The 18,279-nt window shown below is 53.2% G+C and overlaps 2 protein-coding genes and 1 long non-coding RNA gene across 4 annotated transcripts in view; all 3 read left to right on the forward strand.

The window, feature by feature from the left end:
• The first annotated feature begins 292 nt into the window (after nucleotides 1–292).
• SMIM7 (small integral membrane protein 7) lies at nucleotides 293–8,408 on the forward strand. Its single transcript, XM_078881265.1, has 5 exons — nucleotides 293–398; nucleotides 512–553; nucleotides 5,790–5,845; nucleotides 6,339–6,429; nucleotides 7,026–8,408. Exons 1-5 carry the CDS (start codon nucleotides 373–375, stop codon nucleotides 7,039–7,041), a joined length of 231 nt encoding a protein of 76 aa, XP_078737391.1. The 5' UTR covers nucleotides 293–372; the 3' UTR covers nucleotides 7,042–8,408.
• Nucleotides 8,409–8,491: 83 nt separating this feature from the next.
• LOC144951038 (uncharacterized) lies at nucleotides 8,492–10,014 on the forward strand. Of its 2 annotated transcripts, none has more exons than XR_013640452.1 (4): nucleotides 8,492–8,516; nucleotides 8,551–8,886; nucleotides 9,040–9,288; nucleotides 9,621–10,014. It is a non-coding gene; the product is annotated as an uncharacterized LOC144951038 (long non-coding RNA). The 2 variants fall into 2 exon arrangements; XR_013640453.1 differs by lacking the exon at nucleotides 8,492–8,516 and having other exon boundaries at nucleotides 8,552–8,584; nucleotides 8,651–8,886.
• Nucleotides 10,015–14,049: 4,035 nt separating this feature from the next.
• The window catches only part of LOC144947961 (UMP-CMP kinase-like), a 20,099-nt gene continuing 15,869 nt past the window's right edge, over nucleotides 14,050–18,279 (forward strand). The window contains exons 1-2 of the mRNA XM_078877398.1: nucleotides 14,050–14,520; nucleotides 17,056–17,308. Of these exons, the coding sequence (XP_078733524.1) occupies nucleotides 14,440–14,520; nucleotides 17,056–17,308 (334 nt within the window). The 5' untranslated portion in view covers nucleotides 14,050–14,439. The remainder of the gene's footprint in view (nucleotides 14,521–17,055; nucleotides 17,309–18,279) is intronic.

The following is an 18,279-nucleotide window of genomic DNA, read 5'->3' on the forward strand; positions in this document are numbered from 1 at the left end:
CGTGCTCTATGCCACCGTGGGCGTGGTCTATGCCACCGTGGGCGCGGACTATGCCACTGTGGGCGTGGTCACTGCCACTGTGGGCGTGGTCACTGCCACCGTGGGCGTGGTCTATGCCACCGTGGGCGTGGTCTATGCCACTGTGGGCGTGGTCTATGCCACTGTGGGCGTGGTCTATGCCACTGTGGGCGTGGTCTATGCCACTGTGGGCGTGGTCTATGCCACTGTGGGCGTGGTCTATGCCACTGTGGGCGTGGTCTATGCCACTGTGGGCGTGGTCTATGCCACTGTGGGCGTGGTCTATGCCACTGTGGGCGTGGTCTCGCTCGTCCACTTCCGTTTCGCTCGCTCGGCTCGCTGTTTCGCTCCGCGATGATATCCGACTTCCTCCTCTTTGGGTAAACAACCCTCTGCCTACTCTTCCTCCTCCCCCTCATCATCATCATCATCACCATCTTCTCGCACCACCTCGTCTAATCGCACCCCCTCCCCCCTCTCTCGTTTGCCCCAGGACCCTGCTGGTGAACGCGGGAGCGGTGCTCAACTTCAAGCTGTGAGTCGTCTACGGGGAGGCCTCGATTTTGTTGTTGTTGTTGTTGATGCTGTTGTTGTTGTTGATGCTGTTGTTGTTGATGCTGTTGTTGTTGATGCTGCTGTTGTTGTTGATGCTGTTGTTGTTGATGCTGTTGTTGTTGCTGTTGATGCTGTTGTTGTTGTTGATGCTGTTGTTGTTGTTGTTGATGCTGTTGTTGTTGATGCTGTTGTTGTTGATGCTGTTGTTGTTGATGCTGTTGTTGTTGATGCTGTTGTTGTTGCTGTTGATGCTGTTGTTGTTGTTGTTGATGCTGTTGTTGTTGATGCTGTTGTTGTTGATGCTGCTGTTGTTGTTGCTGTTGATGCTGTTGTTGTTGCTGTTGATGCTGTTGTTGTTGATGTTGTTGATGCTGTTGTTGTTGTTGTTGATGCTGTTGTTGTTGTTGTTGATGCTGTTGTTGTTGTTGATGCTGTTGTTGTTGTTGATGCTGTTGTTGTTGATGCTGTTGTTGTTGTTGTTGATGCTGTTGTTGTTGTTGTTGATGCTGTTGTTGTTGTTGTTGATGCTGTTGTTGTTGTTGTTGATGCTGTTGTTGTTGTTGATGCTGTTGTTGTTGTTGATGCTGTTGTTGTTGATGCTGTTGTTGTTGTTGTTGATGCTGTTGTTGTTGTTGATGCTGTTGTTGTTGTTGATGTTGTTGATGCTGTTGTTGTTGTTGATGCTGTTGTTGTTGTTGCTGTTGTTGTTGATGCTGTTGTTGTTGTTGTTGATGCTGTTGTTGTTGTTGTTGATGCTGTTGTTGTTGTTGATGCTGTTGTTGTTGATGCTGTTGTTGTTGTTGTTGATGCTGTTGTTGTTGTTGTTGATGCTGTTGTTGTTGATGCTGTTGTTGTTGATGCTGTTGTTGTTGTTGTTGATGTTGTTGAGGCTGTTGTTGTTGTTGTTGATGCTGTTGTTGTTGTTGTTGATGCTGTTGTTGTTGTTGATGCTGTTGTTGTTGTTGATGCTGTTGTTGTTGTTGTTGATGTTGTTGAGGCTGTTGTTGTTGTTGTTGATGCTGTTGGCTTAACACGTAGTCAGGCTTTCGCGAGCGACATTATCCGTAATGTTTTTTTTTCTATGTTGTTGGGGGGTTAGGTCGCGTAAATTTTCGAATGTGTCGTTAATCCCGTCACCACCCGACACGGCCGATTAGTAACGCGTCTGGCTGTCGCCTGGTGAAGGTGGTTGTGATTACTGGCGAAACGTCGGACTTAGATTGTAAATGTCGTGGCTTGGCTCTCCAACACACCGGTGTGGTGCTGTACTAGTATACTACACTATACACTACACTATACACTACACTATACACTACACTATACACTACACTATATACTACACTATACACTACACTACACACTACACTACACACTACACTACACACTACATACTAGTACACTACACTATACACTACATACTGGTGCTGTACTAGTATACTACACTATACACTACACTATACACTACACTGTACACTACACTATACACTACATTATACACTACACTATACACTATACTATACACTAGTGCTGTACTAGTACACTACACTATACATTACACTGTACACTACACTATACACTACACTATACACTACACTATACACTACACTATACACTACATACTAGTGCTGTACTAGTATACTACACTATACACTACACTATACACTACACTATACACTACACTATACACTACATACTAGTGCTGTACTAGTACACTACACTATACACTACACTACATACTAGTGCTGTACTAGTACACTACACTATACACTACACTATACACTACATACTGGTACTGTACTAGTGACGAATTGGCCCCATTCTGTGTAAGTGACACCCCTCACTAGTTGGCTGTTTAACGACACATTTATGAACGCGATCTAACAAACAAAGCCTCTTGTGCTGTTATTGATGTTGTTGATGAGTGGGGAGCGGTGGCGCAGCGGTTAGCGCTACGAACCCCGGGCGACCCGAGTTCGATTCCCGCTCACGGCCACCAACGCCGGTGATGATCCTGTGCCTCCCCTAGGTCGACTCAGCCCCAAATGAGCACGTGGTGTGGTGTGGAAAAACATCCACCACGAGGGGAGGCGAAGGCGGCCGGGCGTGGTGCTGGCCACCCACCCCCTCGTGGGCCTCAGTGCCGGCCTTCATAGGTGCTGCTGCAGCTACTCGCTATAACAGCTGCTACTCGCTATGACAGCACTTGCCTCCACAGTCTGTTAAGGCTACACGGTGGATATTTGTCTTTGTTGTTGATGTCCGGATTATATGACGCTACCACCCAACCATAGGTCGCAAACGGGGTTTGATTCCTTACCCGTACCCGGAACTTGAATTGTGAGAAGAGACAAGACGTTGGGAAATGAGTGACAAACGGTGACTCACCAGTGACTCACGGCCTACCCGTACCCGGCCGCACCAGGGCCGGGTACGGGTAGCCGGGTATCGGGTAGGGTACGGGTATCGGGTACCTGATTGTGACCTCTGCACCCAACCAATGTTTTAGAATGTTGGGCTGGGGAGGGGAGTCCCTCTTAGAATCTTGTGCGTGTCAAATCGACCTTCGTGTCATCGCACGGATGCAGGGCGTCTTATAATCGCCAGTGTGTGTGTGTGTGCTGAACGGGTGGGTACATCATGCCCCCCCTGGTTTCTAGCACGGACTTATCTTGGTGTTTCCACCCGTGGTGCTTGGTGGAAAAGTGCACCTGGCCTGGCGGATATTGGTACATCACCTGCAGCTAGATGATGGGAACACCGCGCTGCATTTGTATCGTTCACTGCGCCATCAAAGACAAACCGCCCACAGTCCACCTCTTTTCCACTGGCACATCCGAGCCGTGCCGAGCCAAGCCAGCCCCGGCAGGGCTCACGAGGCTGCCAGGTTGTTTTTCAACTGCAGAAGCCGAGCCGTGCCGCGCCCGCCTTAACAGACTGTCGGGACAAGTGCTGTTAGCGAGTAGCAGCACCTGTGGAGGCTGGCACTATGGCACGCCTTTGTCTCCCCCACCGGGTACTCAGTTAAGGCTGAGTCGACCTATGGGAGGCCCAGGACCGATTCAGATAATCGTCACTGTGGTGTTGGCCGTGAGCAGTGCGCTAACCGCTACACCGCCGCCCCCTGCAGCATCGCGTCATTCGCCACTTAAGTGGCGGTGACATCACCACAGCGCATGTTCCAGGCTAGGTGCACTTAGAGGCCACGTGAACTGTCGAACACCCGCCGACGAGGTCACAGGATAGACCCGGATGCCTTGGGTTGACTGAGATGACTGTGCCCCCTCCTGTGCCAACTTGCTGGGTTTTCTCCGCTGCCCTCCGTTGTTGCTGTTGTAGTGTCCTTCGCGAGCCTCCTCCACATCATCGCATCTCCCACAGTGCGACACACACAGCGCCACACACACAGCGCCTATCACACGCCGTCAGTTGTCAAGGCCACGGGGGGTGCCTCATTCACCGGTATGCTGGATTGGTTTAATGAGCCAAAGTCCCCATCTGGTGGCGTCTGCAGGCATTTCATTGTTGTCGCGTTTCCACCACCACCACCACGGGTCAGCCCTGTGCATAGACCGGGCAGAGTGGGCGCCGCAGTGGCTATGAGATGTTGACTACCTCGCCCGGTGTACAGGAGGTCGTGGGTTCGATCCCGACCCTGATGCCTGCTGCTGCTGTATATTTTGAGTTGGCGTGTCTCTCTCCCCGTGGTCGCGTCGATTTTTCTCCGTGTCCTCCGTTTTTTTCCTCCACATTTGGAGCGACATAGCTCAGTGGGCCTTACCGGGTAATATAACACATAGTCTAGTTTAGATTCCCCTGCTGCAGATCTCGACCGGGCAGAGCCTTGGCACCGACACCAACAACTGTGGACCAAATTTGGCGAAATATTGAAAACTTTCCCGCGATAAAATTCAACTTCGGGGCGCGTTTGTCGTACGGTTGCAGAGAATCGCGGTTCGAATCCAGGGGTTGCCTTGCTTGATACTATAGGTGCACAAACCAAAATAATACGGATCATCTGCATCATAGTATGTATGTACGCTGAAGTTATTTTGCATTCTACGTAGCCAAGCGTGCTAATTGGACAACAAACTAAACACAAAATCAGTTCTAAAGAAATTCGTTTTCAATCGAGATGGTTTAAAAGTGCATAGCTCCAATGGCTTCCTAATATCGGAAGGAAGAGCGTTCCAGACGGCCGCAGAAGCGCATCTGAACGCGCGTGATGTGGTGACCACCACAACTTAACACATTCCTGCGGAGGGAGCTGGTAGGAACGTTGGGTTGCTCGGTCAATGGCCTGCAGGGTCAACGGCGGCGTGGTGTATTCCGCAAATATGGCCGACTGTGAGGGCGGGCACAAGCCGGCGTGAGTAGGTTAAACGTTGAGTTTTATAAGGGCACCACGGGGTGACCAGCCCCTCTCCACCCAGCCCCACTCCACCCAGCCCCTCCCCACCCTCCCCACCCAGACCCTCCCCACCCTCCCCTCCCCACCCAGACCCTCCCCACTCAGCCCCTCCCCACCCCACCCAGCCCCTCCCCACCCTCCCCTCTCTACCCAGCCCCTCCCCACCCTCCCCTCCCCACCCAGACCCTCCCCACTCAGCCCCTCCCCACCCTCCACACACAGGCACTCCCCACCCTCCCATCTCCACCCAGCCCCACCCCTCCCATTTTTGGATGCACGACGGACGGACACAATAATCCCCTGTGGGCTGGTGTAACCAGGTGGTTCCTACCAGTACAAACACAAAACGTAGCAACATCACTCCCTGCCGGCAGACTTTGCGGCCCATCACGCCGTGTGCCACGTGGGGTTGATTGGGGTTTGGCAGGTTCTATAGGCTGTGACGTAAGATGATGATGGTATCTCGTGCGAAGAAAGCTCCACGCTAGTTCAGAATATTTTGGAGGAATCCGATGAGCTATAAATCTCGTTTTCACAGATGCACAGTAGGTTAAGAACGTAACAACAAACGGTACAAAACCACGATAGCTGCGCAAAGTACAAGAAAGGTAAAAAGAAAATACAAACTAAGCCATCCCCGTCCTACCAGACTAGGCCCACTGAGGATTTAACTTATTTTTCAGAAGCGACCTGGCCACACACCGTGTTTATCCTGAGAAACAAACCTGAGACTCGGTGAGGTCATCCCTGCGTAAGACGGACGCTGCGGAGCAGGGGAGTTTAAAATGTCAATCTTCTCCGTGGTTAGGAAACGAAAGGAGTCGGTGCAAGGGTTCGGAGCGGATACGGTGGAGCACACAACCGGTGAGACGCACGCACGTGCGTGCGCACGCACGCACGTGCGCGTACACACACAGGAACACCACAACGCCCTTGACCACGCACAAAGATCCCCCGTGTAGCCTTAACAGGATGTTGGGGCAAGTGCTGTTAGCGAGCACCTATGAAGGCCGGAAGGGCACACGTGGGGGTGGGTGGCCAGCACCACGCCCGACCGCCTTTGTGTCCCAAGTGGCGATGTTTATACACCGCACCGGGTACTCGTTTGAGGCCGAGTCGACCTAGGGGAGGCCCAGGACCGGAATCGAACTCGGGTCACCGCGTTTGGAGTGCGGCGCGCTAACCGCTGCACCACCGCTCCCCACACACACACACACACGGACCACCCTCTCGTGCGCTGTGCCGCCCTGAATAGATGCTCACTTTATAGTACATACCCTCCACGGGCTTGTGTAGTAGGCCATACGGGGAGGGGGATCTTGATATCTGTGTTGCGCGTGCGTGTGTCCATGTGCAGGCGATGGCATTCGCGAGTTTCTGCTGAGTCTGCGCTACTTCCGGATATTCATCGCCATGTGGAACATCCTCATGATGCTGTGCATGGTCGTGTGAGTTCACGCCGCAAAACGTGATGAGTAGAGACAAAGTTAAAGTGATTTCTCTGATCACCGAGTCAGAGGGGGGTACAGCCTGCGACTCACAGTCAGAAAAGGTCGCAAGTTCAAATCCTGGTTGGGGGGTTGACTTGGCCCCATCATCCTTCCAGGGTCAATAAAACGGTACCACTTTATGGGGCACTCACACCACGGTTGTTGCATGGCTATACTCGCCCCGTCCCCCCGTCGTAGGAATGTGGAATTTCCAGCACTGGCTTGAAGCTGTAACCAGGAGATGGGCGCCCAGCGGTAGCACCTAGGCCACTTGGTGCAGTGTTTTGCTGTTCGAATCCTGCAGGCCGTCCTGGTTAATACCGCGGCGTGGCGGACCACGTTTTAAAATGTTATTTATTATTGGGGAAACGTGCAGCAATCGAAACATATTAATCCGCCAGGAACACGAGCATAACAATATTTATATTGTATTATTATAATAATAATGCCTTGATAGGAAAGCATTGTAGATGTGTAACGGAATCACGGTGGCCGGCTATAAAATGATTGGGCTCCCCCCCCCCTTCCCCCATGTTGTGTTCGTTTCGTTCCAGGCTGTTTGGTTCGTAGCGGAGACATGGGTGCCATCACCCTCCAACCCTGTACCCTCTCCTCCTCTCGCCGATCTCGCCCAGCCTCTCCCGGTTCCCCCCCCCCGCCCCCCAAACGCCCTCACCCGGTTACATTTGGTGCCACCGAACACCCAGCTAGCCCGGAAAGGTCCGGTGCCGATTTTGGCTCTCTTCGCTTTTACCGAATACAATAGGCGGCCCGCTCGCAGCTGCACCTTCTGAAGAAGATGAAGGATTCTTTTTCTTGGACCAAACGCCGTCAGAATCGTGGCGTTTCGCCGGGCCGAGTGGCACGGTTAACGCAAGTCGACGATGAGAAGTTGCTGTCTGCGAGGCTTTTCATTTCGGTGTCTTGTCGCGCGCAAGATTAGAATAGAAGCAGCCGACGAAATCCTACGCACGTCACCGCTAATCCGCATCCCTCTTAAAGACCTCTCTCGTCACCTCTCTCATCTCTTGTTTATGAATTATGTCCGTTCCGAACTGCCTAACGCAATTCAATCCACCAGATAGTTCTTGCGATTCCCACTCGGCTGGGTCGTCCTAGCCGCTCACCCCGTGAGTTGGCGAAGCCTCGGTCATTACTTAAATACAAAAGCCAAACTAAAACTCGTGGCGGGCGGCAGAGCGCGGTGCGGCGCAAACCATTGGCTGTACTGCACTTCTATGCTTCCATGCTGAAGTGGATGCCGAGTAACCGTCACAGGGGGCGATGGGGAGGGAATTGATTCCACGGTGTGGTAAGTGGGTTGGTGGGTGAATCAACGAGTGAAGTTTACGGGACGGCCACCATTCTAGCGGCGTTAGCAACGTGGTGAGGAGGTGACTGACCACCGGCGAGTCACTGGAGTGAATCGGCGAGTGCCAGATCATCAATTCTTATCTGGCAACGACAAGATGAGAGAGCTGTCTAGGTTACATCTTCAATGTAGGTGAAAGATTCGAGGGCATCGCCCAGACGCATGAAACACTTAGAGCTTTCATCGCTCGACGCGACCGTAACGCGCCATAGTTTGACGCACGTTGAGCCGCTTGCGTGGTGGTGGTGGCGGTGGCGGTGACGGTGGTGGTGGTGACGGTTTTCCCCGCGTACTTTTGTGTCGGAGCTGTCCCTTTAGCAGCGACTACTTTCGAGGTCAATAAACGAAACTCCCGAGATGCGTTCATGCCGCACACGTTGATCCGCGACCCACGTCACAACTGGCCCGGTGGCTCAGCAGAATCGCAATGGGTAACGGGTGGAGAAGTTGAACTCCTGGCTGGCGGTTCTTGGCTCGTCACATCGGCCGGATTGCGCTGGGATAGGTGACCACCATCCATGAGACTCCGGTGGTGTCTGACGATTGTCGTAGGGTTAGGTGTTGTAGGGTTAGGTGTTGTGTAGGGTTAGGTGTTGTGTAGGGTTAGGTGTTGTGTAGGGTTAGGTGTTGTGTAGGGTTAGGTGTTGTGTAGGGTTAGGTGTTGTAGGGTTAGGTGTTGTGTAGGGTTAGGTGTTGTGTAGAGTTAGGTGTTGTGTAGGGTTAGGTGTTGTGTAGGGTGAGGTGTTGTGTAGGGTTAGGTGTTGTGTAGGGTTAGGTGTTGTAGGGTTAGGTGCTGTGTAGGGTTAGGTGTTGTGTAGGGTTAGGTGTTGTGTAGGGTTAGGTGTTGTGTAGGGTGAGGTGTTGTGTAGGGTGAGGTGTTGTGTAGGGTGAGGTGTTGTGTAGGGTTAGGTGTTGTGTAGGGTGAGGTGTTGTGTAGGGTGAGGTGTTGTGTAGGGTTAGGTGTTGTGTAGGGTTAGGTGTTGTGTAGGGTGAGGTGTTGTGTAGGGTTAGGTGTTGTGTAGGGTTAGGTGTTGTAGGGTTAGGTGTTGTGTAGGGTGAGGTGTTGTGTAGGGTTAGGTGTTGTGTAGGGTTAGGTGTTGTGTAGGGTTAGGTGTTGTGTAGGGTTAGGTGTTGTGTAGGGTTAGGTGTTGTGTAGGGTTAGGTGTTGTGTAGGGTTAGGTGTTGTGTAGGGTTAGGTGTTGTGTAGGGTTAGGTGTTGTAGGGTTAGGTGTTGTGTAGGGTTAGGTGTTGTGTAGGGTTAGGTGTTGTGTAGGGTTAGGTGTTGTGTAGGGTTAGGTGTTGTAGGGTTAGGTGTTGTGTAGGGTTAGGTGTTGTGTAGGGTTAGGTGTTGTGTAGGGTTAGGTGTTGTGTAGGGTGAGGTGTTGTGTAGGGTTAGGTGTTGTGTAGGGTTAGGTGTTGTAGGGTTAGGTGCTGTGTAGGGTTAGGTGTTGTGTAGGGTTAGGTGTTGTGTAGGGTTAGGTGTTGTGTAGGGTTAGGTGTTGTGTAGGGTTAGGTGTTGTGTAGGGTTAGGTGTTGTAGGGTTAGGTGTTGTGTAGGGTTAGGTGTTGTGTAGGGTTAGGTGTTGTAGGGTTAGGTGTTGTGTAGGGTTAGGTGTTGTGTAGGGTTAGGTGTTGTGTAGGGTTAGGTGTTGTGTAGGGTTAGGTGTTGTGTAGGGTTAGGTGTTGTGTAGGGTTAGGTGTTGTGTAGGGTTAGGTGTTGTGTAGGGTTAGGTGTTGTAGGGTTAGGTGTTGTGTAGGGTTAGGTGTTGTAGGGTTAGGTGTTGTGTAGGGTTAGGTGTTGTGTAGGGTTAGGTGTTGTGTAGGGTGAGGTGTTGTGTAGGGTTAGGTGTTGTAGGGTTAGGTGCTGTGTAGGGTTAGGTGTTGTGTAGGGTTAGGTGTTGTGTAGGGTTAGGTGTTGTGTAGGGTTAGGTGTTGTGTAGGGTGAGGTGTTGTGTAGGGTGAGGTGTTGTGTAGGGTGAGGTGTTGTGTAGGGTTAGGTGTTGTGTAGGGTGAGGTGTTGTGTAGGGTGAGGTGTTGTGTAGGGTTAGGTGTTGTAGGGTTAGGTGTTGTGTAGGGTTAGGTGTTGTGTAGGGTTAGGTGTTGTGTAGGGTTAGGTGTTGTGTAGGGTTAGGTGTTGTGTAGGGTTAGGTGTTGTGTAGGGTTAGGTGTTGTAGGGTTAGGTGTTGTAGGGTTAGGTGTTGTGTAGGGTTAGGTGTTGTGTAGGGTTAGGTGTTGTGTAGGGTTAGGTGTTGTGTAGGGTTAGGTGTTGTGTAGGGTTAGGTGTTGTGTAGGGTTAGGTGTTGTGTAGGGTTAGGTGTTGTGTAGGGTTAGGTGTTGTGTAGGGTTAGGTGTTGTGTAGGGTTAGGTGTTGTGTAGGTGTTGTGTAGGTGTTGTGTAGGGTTAGGTGTTGTGTAGGGTTAGGTGTTGTGTAGGGTTAGGTGTTGTGTAGGGTTAGGTGTTGTGTAGGTTTAGGTGTTGTGTAGGGTTTAGGTGTTGTGTAGGGTTAGGTGTTGTGTAGGGTTAGGTGTTGTGTAGGGTTAGGTGTTGTAGGTTTAGGTGTTGTAGGGTTTAGGTGTTGTGGGTTTAGGTGTTGTGTAGGTTTAGGTGTTGTAGGGTTTAGGTGTTGCAGACTTTGTGGGCAGCAGCAGAGGGCAGTGTTCATCATCGGCTGCTGGATGGAGGCCTCCCTCCCGGATCCGCTGCCACCACCACCGCCACCTCGCGACCCTGCGATGTCAACGGATCCACGCGACTCTGATTCCATCGCTCCATCTCCCAACTCGGCGGTGGAGCCGACTTCCACCAGCACACAAATTCGGTGCCTTGGAGATGAAAAAAATGCCGACTCTCAATATTTACGCGATCAAACCCAAACACACATTTACGGATTATATTTGGGTCTTTCGGTAAAGTCAACGTAGATAATAAAATAAAATGAATTTTTGTATTAATTTGAACCTATCTACGTGACATTAATAAAAATTAAATGAACATTTTTATTAATTTGAACCTATCTCCATGACTTTAATAAATATTTAAATTTTTTTAAAATTAATTTGAACCTATCTACGTGACTTCTGTAGTCACGAAAGCTTTAAGTAAGGATTATATTGGTCGCGAAAGCCCACGTGTTCAACTCTTTACATATTTTGGTGAAGTATGGTCAAACAAACCCAGCACCTACGACGCAATTGGCTACGCGCGGACGTCATCACGCATGCAACGACGTCACCGCGTACCACCGTGGTGACATCACGCACGGCAAAGACACCCACACCCCCTTTCCCTGACGTCATCGCGCACTGCTTCGCACGACAGCCGAGTGACGCGCGCGATGACGTCATCACGCACGGCGGAAACAAGACGCGCGACGTCACCGCGTACGCTTGTCGTGATGTCACCACGCTGAGCCACGCCCACTTGCCACGTCTTGCGCGGTGACGTCACCGCCCCCCACCCTCCCGCGCCCACAACGCGCGGCTCCTATTGGTCCTCCCCGCGGGGTCACGCGACTTCGACGCTAACGCGGAAGTCGATCGGCGCCGTCTGACGTCATCGTCCGGGCAGCGTCACCTCCATTCATTGGAGGTGGCGCGCGGATCGATCCGCGGGGTCGTATCGCGTCACGATCCACGGAATCGATTCCCCCGTCCGCTGGTGTTTCCACGTTGAGTGTTCTCATCAGCGAGGTTCGGGCTGCCTCACGATTTAAAACTCAACGCAGTTTTTTTTTTCAACTCAAATTCATCTGACGGGGTAGAAGGCGCACTGAGCTGTGCAGATTATTTTTTTTCCATTAACCCAAAAGCGGCCTGACCACAATCGATGACTCAACAAAGTTGGGGCTCATCGTCGTAATGCGCAGATTCATAGCGGCGGCCAAACGCTCTAAACGCGAGTTGATGTTGATTCCAAACGTGGAGGGGAAACCCGGAGGAGCCGCGCAGCGTCCACGGGGAGAGAAACGCGCAAACTACAAATCTACAGCAGCAGCAGCAGCAGGCGTCAGGGTCGGGATGGAACCCACGACCTCCTGTACACCAGGCGAGGTAGTCAACATCTCATAGCCACCGTGATGATGATGAGAGAGACACGCAAACTCCATATATATACAGCAGCAGCAGGCATCGTCAGGGTCGGGATGGAGCCCACGACCTCCTGTACACCAGGCGAGGTAGTCAACATCTCATAGCCACCGTGATGATGATGAGAGAGACACGCAAACTCCATATATACAGCAGCAGCAGGCATCGTCAGGGTCGGGATGGAGCCCACGACCTCCTGTACACCAGGCGAGGTAGTCAACATCTCATAGCCACCGTGATGATGATGAGAGAGACACGCAAACTCCATATACAGCAGCAGCAGCAGGCATCGTCAGGGTCGGGATGGAGCCCACGACCTCCTGTACACCAGGCGAGGTAGTCAACATCTCATAGCCACCGTGATGATGATGAGAGAGACACGCAAACTCCATATATACAGCAGCAGCAGGCATCGTCAGGGTCGGGATGGAGCCCACGACCTGTACACCAGGCGAGGTAGTCAACATCTCATAGCCACCGTGATGATGATGAGAGAGACACGCAAACTCCATATATACAGCAGCAGCAGGCATCGTCAGGGTCGGGATGGAGCCCACGACCTCCTGTACACCAGGCGAGGTAGTCAACATCTCATAGCCACCGTGATGATGATGAGAGAGACACGCAAACTCCATATATACAGCAGCAGCAGGCATCGTCAGGGTCGGGATGGAGCCCACGACCTGTACACCAGGCGAGGTAGTCAACATCTCATAGCCACCGTGATGATGATGAGAGAGACACGCAAACTCCATATACAGCAGCAGCAGCAGGCATCGTCAGGGTCGGGATGGAGCCCACGACCTCCTGTAGACCAGGCGAGGTAGTCAACATCTCATAGCCACCGTGATGATGATGAGAGAGACACGCAAACTCCATATACAGCAGCAGCAGCAGGCATCGTCAGGGTCGGGATGGAACCCACGACCTCCTGTACACCAGGCGAGGTAGTCAACATCTCATAGCCACCGTGATGATGATGAGAGAGACACGCAAACTCCATATACAGCAGCAGCAGCAGGCATCGTCAGGTTCGGGATGGAGCCCACGACCTCCTGTACACCAGGCGAGGTAGTCAACATCTCATAGCCACCGTGATGATGATGAGAGAGACACGCAAACTCCATATATACAGCAGCAGCAGGCATCGTCAGGGTCGGGATGGAGCCCACGACCTCCTGTACACCAGGCGAGGTAGTCAACATCTCATAGCCACCGTGATGATGATGAGAGAGACACGCAAACTCCATATACAGCAGCAGCAGCAGGCATCGTCAGGGTCGGGATGGAACCCACGACCTGTACACCTGGCGAGGTAGTCAACATCTCATAGCCACCAAAGTAAACAACAACAACAAACAACGACACCGACAAACGCGACGTTGAGTTTCTCCGCTGTTTCGTGGAGAGAGTTCTTCTGGGATTGCGATGTTCGTTGGGAGTTTGTGGCGTTCCTGCGCCGATTGCTGATGGGACTCCGCTGATCCCGTGAAATAAAGAGCTTCATGGCTCATCGGATTCCTCCAGCAGTCGCAACAAAGATGCTGATGGCGGAGTGCAACGCCGCAGTTCTGTTCATGTGACAGCCTCACGAATTGGCTGTCGCGTGGTTTGTCACGTCAACAGAACGTGGCCAATGTGTTACTAGTACAGCACTAGTCTGTAGTGTTTAGTAGTGTAGTGTATAGTACAGCAATAGTGTGTAGTGTTTAGTAGTGTAGTGTATAGTACAGCACTAGTGTGTAGTGTTTAGTAGTGTGTAGTGTAGTGTATAGTACAGCAATAGTGTGTAGTGTAGTGTATAGTGCAGTGTATAGTGTAGTGTGTAGTTTATAGTGTAGTGTAGAGTGTAGTGTATAGTGTAGTATACTAGTACAGCACTAGTACAGCACTAGTATACAGTGTAGTGTAGAGTCTACACTACACTGTATACTAGTGCTGTACTAGTGCTGTACTAGTATACTACACTATACACTACACTCTACACTGTAGAGTGTAGTGTATAGTGTAGGATACTAGTACAGCACTAGTATACAGTGTAGTGTAGAGTGTATAGTGTAGTGTATAGTGTAGTGTATAGTGTATTGTACAGTGTAGTATGCAGTGTATAGTGTAGTATACTAGAACAGCACCACACCGGTGTGTTGGAGAGCCAAGCCACGACATTTACAATCTAAGTCCGACGTTTCGCCAGTAATCACAACCACCTTCAGGCGACAGCCAGAGTAGCGAAAAAAACCCTAATTCGCATTCGCCCGTATCGATTCAGGAATCGTTCCGCTTTTTTAATCGTTGAATCGATCGGGTGCGTGTGAGTGGGCGGTGGGGTTCTTAACGAACCCATCAGCACCACCGCCGCTGCCGCGTCAAGTCAAACAAGAGCCCCTCCTCACGATCCTCCACCTCATCTCACGCTCACCGCCGGCCCGTCAACATCATCATCATCTTGCTGCTGCTGCTGCGGTGGTGGTTGTTGTTGTAAGGGAAGTCGACGATCAGAGTGAAGTGAACCATGGCGCTTGTTCCCGAGGTGGTGTTCGTGCTGGGAGGACCCGGAGCTGGGAAAGGGACCCAGTGTGAGAAGATCGTGGAGGTGAGGAGGGGGTGGAGGGGGTGGTGGATGATGGATGAGGTGGATAGAGTGTGGTGGTGGTGAAGGTGAGGGAGCGGTGGAGGTGGGAGAGTGGTGGAGGTGGGAGAGTGGTGGAGGTGAGGGAGCGGTGGAGGTGGTGGAGGTGGGAGAGCGGTGGTGGTGGTGGAGGTGAAGGTGAGGTAGCGGTGGAGGTGAGGAGGAGGAGGGGGTGGATGAGGTGGATAAGGATAGAGTGGGGTAGTGGAGGTAGTGGTGGTGGTGAGGGAGGGTGAAGGTGGTGAAGGTGAGGTAGCGGTGGAGGTGGTGGAGGTGGGAGAGTGGTGGTGGAGGTGGCGGTGGAGGTGAGGGAGCGGTGGAGGTGAGGGAGCGGTGGAGGTGGGAGAGTGGTGGTGGAGGTGGTGGTGAAGGTGAGGGAGCGGTGGAGGTGGGAGAGTGGTGGTGGAGGTGGTGGTGGAGGTGGTGGTGGAGGTGGGAGCGGAGGAGGGGGTGAAGAATCTGGTGCAGGCTCTGTGTGTGTGACAGTGGTGTGTGTGTGTGTGTGACACGTGGTGTGTGTGTGTGTGTGACACGTGGTGTGTGTGTGTGTGTCAGGGTGTGTGTTGTGTGTGTGTGACACGTCGTGTGTGTGTGTATTGTGTGTGTGTCATACGTGGTGTGTGTGTGTCAGGGTGTGTGTGTGTGGTGTGTGTGTGTGTGACAGTGGTGTGGTCTTGATGACTCGCACACAAAGATCCCCGCTGTACGCCCTGAGACTTGTGGTGGGGCAGGAGCTGTTAGAGGAGCGAGTGGCGAGCACCTCTGAAGGTCGTCACGGTGCACGAGGATGGGTGGGTGACCGGCACCACGCCCGGCCGCCTTTGTCTCCCGGTGTCGATGGTTTCCCCTCGTCGCCCCGGGGTAGACTCCCTTGAGGCTGAGTCCAATCTAGGGGGTTCAAACAATCGTCACCGGTGTTGGCCGTGAGCGGGAATCGAACTCGGGTCGCCGGGTTAGTAGGGCAGCGCGCTAACCGCTGCACCACCGCTCCCCTCGCACCCACCGTCACGAAACACCCACAGTCTGGCACGTGTGCCCACCCTCTCGCACCCACGCACGCATTCACACACGTGCACAGCCATGCACTCCCACGGACCACACATCACACTCCCATGCACTCCCACGGACACCTTTACAATCCCTTGCACCCCCACACATCACACACCCACACATCACACACCCATGCACTCCCACGGACCACACATCACACACACATGCACTCCCACGGGCACCTTGACCATTCCCACTGCCTGACTGCCAGGGAAGGGACATTCAGAGACGGTGATGCCTTTATTTACTGTAATCCCAACTTTAATATCTCTTTCGGTTGTTTGTTTGTGTTAGCTAGGCTGAAACTATCACGCTTCAATTTGAAAATCCGGTTTTAATTACATACGGGCCAAAGGCTGACATAATCGTTTACAAAAATGCTAAATATGTTCTGAAATGTGACGATTGGGACATTCTTCCCGGCGTTGCTGATGGCTTAACGCAAACACATCCCGCAAACTGCGGCCTCTTTAATAAACAAACTTTATAAAACTACATCCCAGAAGAACTTCTCTTGCCCACCACTCTTGCAACAGCGCGTTTAACCGCTCGACGCACGGAGTTTCGCGGTTCGGGCACAGCGGCCGCCCTGGTTAATACCGCGGTGCGGATCGACCGTGAAGCACCGATGAATCGGCCGCGATAACACTCGAAAGCTCCGCACCGATAGATTCATTGCCAGGCAGTCTCCCCCCCCCCCAATCCGGGTACTAACCAGGCTGAACCCCGGGCTTAGCGAGCCGCGAGCCGGCGCTATTGGGCAACCTTCCACGTGAATTTGTCGTGGGCGTTGGCTGTGCGAGTCGGGAGGTTATTTGCAGGGAGCGAGAGTCGGGGTGCGCCGTGGCTGCAGGCAAGGGCGGTGATTGTGCGTGCGTGCCTTGTGTGTGTGTGGATGGATGGATACGACTTCAAAGTGACCAGACGGGTTCGAACTCTTGCGTCCTGTGCAAGTGAACCGCACAGAAACAGGAATGGACACGCTGTGTGGGATGTCATCAAAAGTTAGGATTTCACGGTCGGTGTTATAGGGTCGGTGTAGGGGTCAGAGTCGGTGTTATAGGGTCGGTGTTGTGGTCAGAGTCGGTGTTAGTGTCAGGATCGGTGCTAAGGTCGGGATGTGTGTTAGTGCCACAGTTTGGGTGGTTCTGGACTTCAAAATGCCAGCCCTGAGAATTAAAGACTCATTCGATTATCACGACATTTACATTGTGACTATGTGCGTGTGTGTGTGCGTGGGTGTTGTGCCGTGTGCCTCTGCATGTCTGTTTTGCCGTGTGTCTGTGTGCGCCCGGTGTGTTTCCACGTCTCTCTCCGTGTGCTGTGAACGTGCGTGCGTCTAAGTGCGCACGTGAAAGTGTTCCGCAGGCCTGTGCACCGCGTGACGCGTCCCCTGTACAGCTGACTAAGCGGTGCGCGCTTTGCTCTGCGCTGTTGAACCCTTGGCAGACCTTTGGCTACACACACCTCTCTGCGGGCGACTTGCTGCGGGCAGAGAGGTCGCGGAAGGGCTCCGAGTTCGGCACCCTCATCGAGAAGTGCATTCGGGAGGGCAGCATCGTGCCCGTAGAGATCACGCTCGCCCTGCTCAAGAAAGTACGGCGCACGTACCTTGCACCTGTCCACCCGCTTCCCCGCGGTCCCACGAACCTGTGTCCTCATGTCCCTGCATCCCTGTGTCCCTGCGTACCCACGTACCTGTGTACCCATGTACCTATATCCCTGTGTCCCTGCGTACCCACGTATCTGTGTACCCATGTACCTATATCCCTGTGTCCCTGCGTACCCACGTACCTGTGTACCCATGTACCTATATCCCTGTGTCCCTGCGTACCCACGTATCTGTGTACCCATGTACCTATATCCCTGTGTCCCTGCGTACCCACGTATCTGTGTACCCATGTACCTGCATCCCCACTTCCCCGTGTCCTCACGTACCCAAGGCCTCGCGTCCCCACGTACCTGCGGACCCGTGTCCCTGTGTAGTGTACCCGTGCCCCCCCTCGGCCTTCGATGGCCTCAGAGTGGCCTCATTGCCGTGGGTGCTGGCTCCGTGTGTCTCCGATAAGGCCATGATGAACAACCATTTGAGAGAGACACCCATACAGGCCCAGGGCTCGGACCCGTACTCTTCGAAGCGCTGGCTTTGGTTTCGCTGACACAGCCAACTTTCATTCATGGCTGCCAGGTGGCTTCTGAAAAACTCATTCCTGCGGAGGGAGCTGGTAGGAACGTTGGGTTGCTCGGTCAATGGCCTGCAGGGTCAACGGCGGCGTGGTGTATTCCGCAAATATGGCCGACTGTGAGGGCGGGCACAAGCCGGCGTGAGTAGGTTAAACGTTGAGTTTTATAAGGGCACCACGGGGTGACCAGCCCCTCCCCACCCAGCCCCACCCCCCTCACCCCCCATCCAGCCCCACCCTCCCCACCCAGCCCCTCCCCACCCTCCCCACCCAGCCCCTCCCCACGCAGCCCCACCCTCCCCACCCAGCCCCTCCCCACCCAGCCCCTCCCTCCCCACCCAGCCCCTCCCCACCCTCCCCTCCCCACCCGCCCCACCCTCCCCACCCTCCCCTCCCCACCCAGCCCCACCCTCCCCACCCAGCCCCTCCCCACCCTCCCCACCCTCCCCACCCAGCCCCTCCCCACCCTCCCCTCCCCACCCAGCCACTC

The sequence above is a fragment of the Lampetra fluviatilis genome, chromosome 3, assembly GCF_964198595.1.
Source record: "Lampetra fluviatilis chromosome 3, kcLamFluv1.1, whole genome shotgun sequence".
NCBI lineage: Eukaryota > Metazoa > Chordata > Hyperoartia > Petromyzontiformes > Petromyzontidae > Lampetra > Lampetra fluviatilis.

Excerpts from the sequence above, each read along its gene's own strand:
- SMIM7 (XM_078881265.1), top strand. The coding sequence starts at position 373 with ATGATATCCGACTTCCTCCTCTTTGG. Across the intron at positions 554-5,789 it reads GCGGTGCTCAACTTCAAGCT|GAAACGAAAGGAGTCGGTGC; the intron begins GTGAGTCGTCTA and ends CTCCGTGGTTAG. Across the intron at positions 5,846-6,338 it reads TACGGTGGAGCACACAACCG|GCGATGGCATTCGCGAGTTT; the intron begins GTGAGACGCACG and ends GTCCATGTGCAG.